The 11,079-nt window shown below is 41.2% G+C and overlaps 1 protein-coding gene across 1 annotated transcript; it reads right to left on the bottom strand.

Annotated features, from left to right (window-relative positions):
- Positions 1–65: 65 nt before the first annotated feature.
- On the bottom strand, positions 66–9,256 carry cyp17a1 (cytochrome P450, family 17, subfamily A, polypeptide 1). The gene is made up of 8 exons (XM_019882217.1): positions 8,875–9,256; positions 8,615–8,753; positions 7,570–7,805; positions 7,128–7,214; positions 5,164–5,382; positions 4,741–4,910; positions 2,171–2,274; positions 66–426 (listed from the first exon to the last, which is right to left on the bottom strand). Exons 1-8 carry the CDS (start codon positions 9,187–9,189, stop codon positions 179–181), a joined length of 1,518 nt encoding a protein of 505 aa, XP_019737776.1. The 5' UTR covers positions 9,190–9,256; the 3' UTR covers positions 66–178.
- Between the last annotated feature and the right edge of the window lie 1,823 nt (positions 9,257–11,079).

Here is an 11,079-nt window from a genome sequence, read left to right as displayed (position 1 = left end):
TTATCCATCGTGTGTGTGTGTGTGTGTGTGTGTGTGTGTGTGTGTGTGTGTGAGAGAGAGAGAGAGAGAGTGTGAGGGGGCCAATTTTGAAATTGTTCAACTGCCAACAGTATACATTTTTAAAAGTTGTGCGGCAAACACAAAGTTAGCAGAGCTGGCTTTTGTCTGCCTTTTAACTTTATCTGGGTGTGACAGTCACCTTGTACTTAGCTGGTTGAAGGACCACACCAAATTTACCCTCCAGGGAGGGAGGAGGTTGACCGGGTGGGGTCGAGAATGTGAAGTGCTGAAGAATCCACGAGAGGAAGATAAAAAGTTCCATCTTCGCCAAGGCCTCGCCAACACACACCCTGACCCCGAAACCAAACGGCATGTAGCTGGATGATGGGTTGATCAGACCTGTGCCGTCACTATTCAAAAATCGGCCTGCAGCACGGGGAAAATGGGGGGTTGATTAAATGACAGTTCAAACATGAAATTTTTGTACAGTCTCAATAATTCATATGTTATATATGTTATATCCTATATAATATATAGGATAACATTATTACCTCAAGTAAACTGCAAAGTTCAAATGTATTTAGTTGGCCCTAATCAATGGAATTTTGCACAAAGAAAACACAGATAAGCATTGTTTTGAGTGTAACTGGACAACATGACACAGTGAAATGGTGAGGAGTTGCATTACCAACTGTTAAAATAAGTGTGCTCAAGACTATTGAGGGAAATCAACCAAAGAAGAAACTCAGTATTCTCCAGCTCAAGCTACGCCTTCTATCGGGGTCGGCGACCCGTGACTCGAGAGCCGCATGCCGCTCTTGAGCGCCGCCCTAGTGGCTCCCTGGAGCTTTTTCAGAAATTTTTGAAAATGGAAAAAATGGTGGAAGGAAATATATTTTTTGCTTTATTATGGTTTCTTTAGGAGGACAAACATGACACACACATTCTTAACGCTTTCCATTGCTGGAAAAATGTGTAGCATTCAATTTCAACATTTCTGTCAACGAAGATTTGCGTCATAGCCTGCGACACACTTTTCTATAAGCAGGGCGGGATGCCATGCAGTTGGCTGTTGTGAAAAATAAATGGCGTTTCATGTACAATTCACCGAGGGCGCTGGCAAAGAATAGCAATCTGAAGGACTGAGAAGCATTTTAAAACGGTACACGTGAGCTACGATAGTTAACACGCTGCAAAAGTGTGTCCCATGCCTCGTTCATCTTAGCGGCCGTGATGGCTGTTGCTCATGATGGCATGCGTGTGTCAGCGCGTGCGTATGCGCATGTGTGCGCTAACAGGTCAATCGCGGGAAGTTGGTTGATCGAAAAGTAGATCTTGGGTCAAAAAAGGTTGGGCACCCCTGCTCTACAGATGCACTGTAGTGAAAGAAAACATTTAATCACGAAGGCTCATTGTATATTTGTTGAGCTTAATGTTGACCTTAAAATGTTGCTGATGTTTGGAATTAATTGACAAAGATGAAAACGAAGGACATATTTTGCTATACTTTTAGTTTTTTTTAATAAGTTTTGTAAACATAAAATTCTGATTTAGTCATTGTTTCTTTCAGTCATTTCGTTTTGATGCACAAATTTTCTGCCAAATAGATGCAAAAGTGTGGAGGAAGAGGAAGCTAACTCATGCTGTGCTAAATAATTTCAAACACTGGGCTCTTTGGTCATAACATCTGCTCTGTGCCCAAATATTGCCGTTGAAGCTTTCATTTTGAATGAACACTATAGTTGTAAATGTTTATTGTGTGCTGTGAATTGTCTCTTCATAATTTGTATTGTTTTCACCTCTTACCCTATCAAGTTAAATTCCCCGCCACTCTGTCTCTCTAAACAGAAAAAGTGCAAAACACGACCAAACGTGATGTAAATTCCAGCTGGTACTTGATAAGATAAATTTGGCAGGACGTTAGGATCCAATATCTTTGTGTCCTTTCAGTTCTTGAAATTCCTTCAAATAGTTTGCCTTATCCTTGCTGTTTTGCACGTCGCGGTGTTGTCCTACCCATTTCCTCTTCACTGCAGCACTTGTGTAACCGGCCCCTGATCATTTGAATCAGTTGACATACAAAACATCCCGGATTCTGCCCCTCGGGGGACCGGAATTGCTCACCTCTGGTATGTATCATTTTATTCCTGTCATGAAGGTTGTTTCTCACCTGGGTCAAAAAGCTCGGGCTGTTTCCATTCTTTCTCATCAAAGTGCAGTGACCACAGGTTGACGATGACTCTGGTCCCCTTTCGCACTTTGAAATTTCCAAGGCTAGAAAAAAAAACAAACATACAGTTGAAATACAAATTAAAACGGGGGCGGGGGACATCTGTCAATGTGATTTATATAGGCCACAATATTTTCTTTTTTTTTTTTTGTCCTGAATCTTTTGCTTTTTTTGGGCCATATTAAACTTTTACTTCTGGTCTGATTTTTTTTTAATCGTATTCTTTGGGTTTTTGGCTTTCTTAAAGAGGGCTCTTAATGTACAGTACCTGCATTATTGACATTTATCTCTTGTGTTCTGTAGGGCTGTTTTTTAGGCAAAAAAAGATGTGGGTCCCTATTTTCCTTTCGGCCGCAATTCTTGAGCAAAGCGCAGTCGAACTGTGTGCATCAGTGGAGTTTTCTTTCCTTTGGTATTTTGCTCACCTTTGCACCAGCAGAAATAGGAGCAACGGGGCATTTGCGCCTTTGTTCCCCATTTTCTGCATGGAACATGCACCGAGTTGCCTCAATCTGCCGTCACTCAACCATGGCGACACCGACCGTGAATGGCAAAACGTAATTTACAAGAATATAAACATATATATGTATCTTGGTTTATTTATTGTTACGTTAATTTAGTTCTTCAACATAACTTCACATAACATCACGTGATTTGTGTTGACTGCGTGAAGTTGTGCCGCAATCTTCCCGGATGAAGTTATTTAGCGAAACATATGAAATGCTTATAAGAGATTCCTTTATTGACATAAGTGAAGCAAATTACGATGACAGGTTTGCTGGAGGTCAAAATGTGTTTTGAGGAACAAACCCCAAAACAATGTACAGTATTGCCATCAGCTGTGATTGTTGTTTACTGGTACCTGGAATGCTTTCAACTGATACAATACAAGAGGGATAAATGCGACTTCTCACCATCCTGGAACGCAGCTTGAGTTCCCTGTTTTCTTTCTGTCTTTGTCGGTTCATTGTGTTTGCTGCTGGAGTCACGTACAGTGATCCCTCGCTATTTCGCGGTTCGTTTATTGCGGCTTCAGTGCATCGCGGATTTTTTCAAACATATTCATAATTTTTTTTTTCTTCATATACATGGAGTACGGTACTGTATATGTTGCTCTATGTGACTCGCTGTTGTTTTGCAGCTTCTCGCGGACTTAAAAAAAAAAAAAATTTACCTGTATATGTTAATTGGTCGCTACTTCGCAAATTTTCGTTTATCGCGGGTGGTTTTGGTCCCCATTAACCGCAATAAACGAGGGATTACTGTATTTCCCCAAGTTGTGTCTTTTTTACATTTGTAGTTAGTTCATCACCAGTTTTGGTTTGTTACTTTGAATCTCATTTTGGACTTTTTACATTTTGGATTCCTCACATTACCTTGTTTGCCTTTTTGTTCTTCAGAAATTCATTTTTAAGAAAATGCCTTTTTTTTTTTTTTTTTTGGCATCCTTGCTTTGCATTTAGGTCAAAATTCCCAACCAGGCAAAACCATATCAATATATCCGCGAGTGAACGCTCTTCTTTGCTTTTGGGAGCTAATGTGTGATCACACACAATTCCTGCCTCTGAGGCACACCGCACTCAGTACGACCAAAAACTATTAAGCCTTTCAGAGATGAATAATGATAACCTGTAATCGATAACATAACAAGATGTCCACTGTAGTGACCGCTGTCCCTGAAAGGGTTAAAATGCCAGATTTTTTTTTTTTTTCATCTTCATGTGCGGGGTCGGTAAGAAATATTTTAATGTGAAAAATCGCAATCAAAAGATTGTTGTGCTGACCCGTTTCAGACCTTATTATTGGGACACATTCACTCTTCTCACACCTCAGGCCACGGTATAATGCATCCATCCCTCCATCCATCCATTTTCTGATCCGCTCATCCTCACAAGTGTCGCGGGACGTGCTGGAGCCTATCCCAGTTCTTTTTGGACAATAGGCGGGGATACCCTGAACTGGTTGCCAGCCAATTGCAGGGCACATAGAGACAAACAACCGCTCACACTCACACCTAGGGACAAGTTTATAGTGTTCCATTAACCTGCTACACGTTTTTGGAATGTGGGAGGAGACCGGAGCACCCGGAGAAAACCCATACAGGCACGGGGAGAACATGCAAACTCCACACAGGATGGCCGAAGCCGGAATTTAACCCTGCAGCTCTACACTGTGAGGTTGACGCGCTACGCAGTTGACCACAGTATAATCGTAAAGTATCATTTTAGAGGACATAAGAAGGTCTGCCGTTATTCTTTCTTGGTCAGCAAGGGGCAAAACTGGGTCAAAAACAGCTCAATTATCTGTGCCTTACTGGGCCTACAGTCATATTATTTCACCGTTGATGAGAAAATGAGTGAGCAATGATATCAATGTTTCATTCTTGGGTAACAGTTTCAGTGGACATTCTTGAGGTTCATAGTCACTTATGTACAAAGTAGATTTGAACATATTATGGACTAAATCCAAAAGATATGTGCCTGTTGACATCATAGTTGTGTTGACTGTACCTTGTGTCCTGAAGGGCCACATGAGGAATGAGGAGAGGCGAAACTGGGCGGATCCTCAAAACCTCCTTGATGGTGGCCTCGAGGTAAGGCAGACTGCCTCTGTCACTGAGGACGGGGCTGCGTTCTCTTCCTAACTTGCTGTCGAGCTCCTCCTGGATACGTTTCTGCACCTGAACACAAAGACTTTGGCTACTTAAATGGAAACATGTCACTGACCCGATGCGTTCACTAGATGCTTACTCTTAGTGACCCATAAACATTGAAAAGATTTCACAGTCAGAAAACAAGAGAAGAAATTAACTGGCCCAAAAAATACAATTTCAAAAGGCCACAGATACCTTCAGTCAAGAATGGTTTCACTGAATCCAAATCATCATCAGCATGCATCCTTCGACTAGCATAAGCTCTGTTCACAAGCATTACCTCAGGGTAATGGATAAGGTAGATGATGGCCCATCTGAGGACAGTGATGGTGGTTTCCGCCCCGGCTCCAAAGATGTCCCCCACAGTCATGAGGATGTGGTCATCGCTAAGGCCCAAAGCCTCGGAATTCGCCTCTGCCGTGTTGTTGTTCTCCGCATTGTGCTTCGCTCTGAGTAGAGTGTCTATCAGGTCTCTCTGCAGATTGTCACTGTACTGTGCCTGGTGGAGGGTCAACAAACACAGCGTACACCAGTCGAGATCAGAATCAGTTTCTTGTCATGCTAGCAAGTCGACAAGACCGCTACTGATATTACTGTCATGACTTAACCTGTCAAACATATTTAGGTCTCATTGAAGGCTCTTAAACTGAAAGCTGTGACTAATGCGATGTAATAGTCCATAATGTCGGCTCACATGTTTGCCCACTTTTTGCAACTTATAATAGCATACGCTGGGATTTTAAAATCAGGGACAGCGGTTACTACAGTGGACAGCTTTTCATGTTATCAGGTTACAGGGTGCATGAAAGGGCAAATTCACTGCCGATTATCATATGCATATGCGGTGTGCATAGTCTCACTATCCTGTCAATGGCGGGCTTTTCACTTACAGTTGAGGCTTCACTGGATGTAATACAAAGAATGCAGACGATCATGAAAGCAGCCCTGTGGATTGGTTGGTTCACTCAGTGTTTGAATAGGTATGATTTATTGATGCTGGGCACCTCTGATAAAAGTACCTACAAATACATCCTCGGCTGAACAGATCATAAAATTCTACCCCTGAAGTGAAATGTTTAATAGATATTATGTATTAGGTATTTGGTTCAGTTTTTTTGTGTGTTTCTGGAAAAAAACAGTCTTTGGAGATCCATGTTTTTGGAATTTGGGACTAAACCAGCGTGCCTACAGAAAGTATTCAATGGAACGTGAATAAAATTAGGTTTGGTATCATCTGTGACATGTTTTTAGAACCAGAGTCATACTGGACATGATCCCACTAAATTGAAAGGAGCTATCAAAATGTCTTGGAAGCCTGATGAGTCACATTTCTGGGGGGCCTACATGATGTAATCTGTTTTTGATAGATTTTACTGAAAGGTGTGTATCAATCCATACAGTAAGTGCATCAAGTGTTCAATAGGCGTCACCATCCTTTTTGAATCCAAGAGCTACTTTTTGGGTACTGATTAATGCGAAGCGCTACCAGTTTGAAACGCACGTCTGAAATGTCAAATTTGCTCAAATAACCTTTAATAATGCTGTCATTGGGGCCCAACCAATTTTATTGGTGGATATTAGCTTTTTTAAAATTGTCAAAAATCAGCAAAATATCGTTTTTAAAAATCTTTTTTTTTTTACACAATAAATTACATTATAAGACAAAGATAAGAATGTTATCCATAGCTCCCACAAAAGAAATAGGTGAAAAATTGTCCAATTTTGGCCATTTTTCCTCTCTGTTGTAAAACACAGTCTCATATGTTTATTGTTGTAAGAGTGAAGGGACCAAAAAAAAAGTTATTTCATTCATTGCATCTTTTTTAAATGACTTTTATTCTGCCAAATAACACACAAAAAAAAACATCCAAATTGGTTGGGCCATTGTTATTATCATGATATTATTATGTAGTAATTTATGCTATTAATTTATGTGAAGACGATGTTAGTGATTTCTCATAATAATTAGGAAAATTGGCAAAATCAATACACTGAACAACATTTTATTTCTATAAAAAGCTGCCAGTTGTTCACATTTTCAAACGACCACCACGACAGAATTCCTAGGAAATTACCACTGTCCTATCACCGGTCAGCTATTTTTAGATCAGAACCACAGGGCCCGCATGTGGTGCATGGGGGCTACCTGGTGACTGCGAGCACCACGTTGGGTACCCCCGGCATACATCTCAGATAAAAGCCATGATTGCCGACTCTTTCGGGCAGAAATGATAAATGATGTACCTTGTGTTCTTCATATTTCTTATGTAGAAGTTTGTCACGGACTGAAACACATTGTTTCAGGAGACGCAGGTCTGCATTGGGAAGAACCTGCAAAATCAAATGCTCGTTTTAAAAATGTTAATTTGTTTGAAACGATTTGAAAATGGTTTTAAAAAGATGTTATCGCTGTCACTGTTTTAATTCCACATTGTAATAGCACACATTCGTTGGAACGAGTTATTCATTCATTCATTCATTATGTGTGTTGCCATCCACTGCCATTATTCTTTTCCATGCCGAAAGACAAATAAAAACACTTGAGAAAAAAAATCCTGATGTAGTTTAGGATTATTTCTGCGTGAAAGGGTTAATGACGGGCACTTCAAATGGTGATATGTGTGCATTTCTCACATGAGCATTTCAACAGATGTACACTGCAGATTGTCATATTATACTTGCTGACCTGTAACCATGGGAAAATATCCACCAAGCTGTCTTTGGCAACAGTGTCCACGATTCCCTGGCTGTAATGAAGTATGGCCTCGAACTCAGGATCTCCTATCGGGTACGTGGAGTTGAAACACAGTGAACAGATGACGTTGGTGACAACCCGCGTCAGGTCGGGAGAAAAGTCCACAGGAGCTTCAGCAGCAGCTTTCTCGGTCATGATAGAGCAAAGAGACTGGGCCTGTGTGCAGACTGAGGAGGAGGACAAACTATTAGAGCCATCTTGAGTTCAATTTCATTGAGCTGCTCGATTATTTACATGAGTAAATATCACTGTAAAAAAAAAAAAATCACTTTCGGTTGCACTTGATTAAAATGTAGTAAACTGACATCATTTTCTACTCTTTTCCTTGAGATTGTTCAAAGGACATACGTTAGCTTAGCACATTTGATCCCTTTCAGGGACAGTGGTTACGACAGTGGACAGCTTATCATGTTATCAGGTTACAGGGTGCATGAAAGGGTTAATCATGTGCAACTGATGTACCGGTACATGTCTGAATTCAGTAAATCCAAAGGATCCAAAGAATTTTTTTTCAGCGTAGTCAAAGCCGATGGTTTGCCACGTTTGCTCCAGCTTGATCATTGTTAAATGTACACACCAATACATCATCCGCAACAGGTACACCTCCACAATAACGAGAACTGTGGCAAAAACTGTCAGCATACAGGATACAAGATGTTACAGTGCATACGAAGACTGTTAGTGAGGGAGACTAACTCCACATTTTCGGCGGTCTCAGTTTGGGATCATGTATTAACCAAAATAGCCAGGTGTCCCAATATTTTGTTCCCATGGTGGATGTAGTACATGTCTGGACAGTTTTTTAATGGCAGACACGATGCATGTTTCGGCGTTGTATGGCAAAATGTTTAATTTTATAACACTTTCATGCACCCTGTAACCTGATAACATGGTAAACTGTCCACTGTCGTAACCGCTGTCCCCGAAAGGATTAAATAACACAAAGATTCAATTTGTATCCTAAACCAGTACTCACTGATCTTCTCAATTGAGGCAGACCCTTGTCCAAACATGTGCAGAGCTCCATGGACAAGTTTCCTGTGGAACTTCCAAGTAGCACTGTAGTCTCCAAAGGCGATGTCTTTCCCATCTCTTGTCAGCACATCTGTGGTTACCTTCATCCCACGGGGAGGAACAAGCACATACTGAATGCGTGCGAGGAAAGGCGGGCACTCACCCAAACGACTTTTTCAAAAGGGCGTCGTGAACAGAAAGAAGAAGAGAAGGTGCACCCACTGTTCTTGGTCTCCCCGCAAATATCTTGCCCTTCTTCAGCAGCACTTCTTTGGCGTGCAAGTAGTGGTTGACAATGATGACTCGATGTGAGCCCATCATCAGCGAATATGTTTGCCCGTATTTCTCTTGTAGTTTCTTGAAAAGCACATGAGGCGGATGGACACTTCGTAGACTCAGCAGACTGCCGATGAACGGGAAGCATGGCAGGCACGGGAGCTCCCGGAGGCCATGTACCGACTTTCTTAATCTTAGCTTCAAAGCTAAAATACTCAGGCCCATGAAAAAACACACATACAGACACAGAGCGCAATCCATTTTTGAGTCGGAGAAATGCTCACCAGAAGTGGCTTCGGTAGAGAGAGACCCTGAGCTGCAGCAGAAAACCTTTTTAAGCAGCTCCTTCAATGTCACATCCTTGAAGTGGTGCCAATTTAAACAAAATAAAACAGCACTGAAAAAATGGAACACTATAATGAAATGTAATGCTGTACCTCACAGGTGTCAAATTCAAGGCCCGGGGGCCAGATCTGGCCCGCCACTTCATATTATGTGGCCCGGAAATCAAACATGTCAACTTCTACAATTACAGACACAGTTACGGTTTTCGACCATAATCCGTTCCAGAAGGCTGTTCGAAAACCGAAACCACGCTCTTTTTAAAAAGAAAATCTTTATTGTACACGTCTGATCTCCAGAAGGCTGTTCGAAAACCGGCGTCACTTCCTCGTCTACCCGAGGAAGCGTCACTTCCTCGTGTAAGGAAGGCGAGAGGAGTCAAGTAGCGCATTCAAGTGCGCTCAGTTCGGTCGAGAACCGATTTTCGGTCGTAATCCGAGACATAAAAAAAATTCAAAATTTTTGGGCGAAAACTAATTTGGTCGAGAACAGAGACGTTCGAAAACCGAGGTTTAACTGTATTGCTAAAACCTGGACTAAAATTTCAACTTCTCATATGTCATAAATATGAGAGATACTGTCAACATTTTTTGTTACCAAATCCCTCATTACTGTAACTTAAACAATAATTGAATCAACCATTATTCTTGACTTATTTAAATGCCTTCATAGTCATAACGGCCCCCCAAGGAAAACGGGAACTTCAATGTGGCCTGTGACACAAATGAATTTGACACCCCTGCTGTACCTCATATGTATATTTCATCATAAAAAAAGACACAATCATTTTTTTTTTCATGTACATCTGCTTTACTTTTGAGAGGTTCCACCCACGCTTGCGTGGGCTATCTCCAGAAATGTGGCTCTTCCTTCCACATTAGCCTCCCACCAAAAAAATCAAGCATGCATAATTGTTTGATTGAAGACTGTAAATTAGAGGTGTCAAACTCATTTCTTTTGTCAGTCACATCCAAGTTACTGTTGGTTACCTTCACTGGGCCATTATGACTGTGAAACCAGGTGTAATCGCCCCATCACCAGTATTGGGAAAGTTCATTTTCTATACAAATTTATTGTTCAAAGTTCAGTTCACAAGTTTTTGAATTAACTTGTTCATTTCATATAAAATACATTTGAACAAAGTTCATCAATTCAAAAAATCACATCAGACATGCACACAAACCTGACATCATAAAAAGTGATATGATGTCGATACGTTTGCCCCCCCCCCCAAAAAAAAAGAAATCAAATCACCGCCATTCATCAATCATCTTATCCGCTTATCATCACGGAGGTCACGGGCGTGCTTGTGCCCATTCCAGTCGTCTTTGGGCAGTGTGCAGGGTACACCCTGAACCGGTTGTCAGCCGATCACAGTGCACACACAGACAAACAACCATTCATCCTCACAATCACACCGAGGGACAACTTAGAGTGTTCCATTAACCTGCCAAGCATGTTTTTGGATCTCAGGAGTACCCGGAGAAAACCCACGCATGCAAACTCTACACAGGAAGACTGGAGCCAGAATCGAACCCTCCACCTCTGCACTGTAAGACAAACGTGCTAACCAGTCAACCATGGTGCCGCCCATCAAGCTATATACCAAAATACAACAAATCATTGAATAGAGATTTGTGAAAACCAGCTCTTGTTTATTACTTTTATTTTATGTCTGTATCAATGTGGTCCCACATTGTCAACTCAAAAATAATGTAAAGCTTGTCATTAAATAAAACACAAACATTTCTAGTCACCTGACCTCTAAAATGAATGAAATAGCCTCATTTTCGGGGCTCATAAACTGTA

This window comes from Hippocampus comes, unplaced genomic scaffold (assembly GCF_001891065.2).
Source record: "Hippocampus comes isolate QL1 unplaced genomic scaffold, H_comes_QL1_v1.1 scaffold36, whole genome shotgun sequence".
Classification (NCBI taxonomy): Eukaryota; Metazoa; Chordata; class Actinopteri; order Syngnathiformes; family Syngnathidae; genus Hippocampus; species Hippocampus comes.
Note: the sequence above shows the minus strand (reverse complement) of the source record. Positions and strands in the feature narration are given on the sequence as shown.

Bases quoted from the DNA above. Each gene is read 5' to 3' on its own strand.
- cyp17a1 (XM_019882217.1), bottom strand. From the start codon at position 9,189: ATGGATTGCGCTCTGTGTCTGTATGTGTGTTTTTTCATGGGCCTGAGT. The intron at 7,806-8,614 runs GTGAGTACTGGT...CCTCCTCCTCAG, and splicing joins TGCCTCAATTGAGAAGATCA to TCTGCACACAGGCCCAGTCT. The intron at 2,275-4,740 runs GTACAGTCAACA...TTTTTTTTCTAG, and splicing joins GTGGCCCTTCAGGACACAAG to CCTTGGAAATTTCAAAGTGC.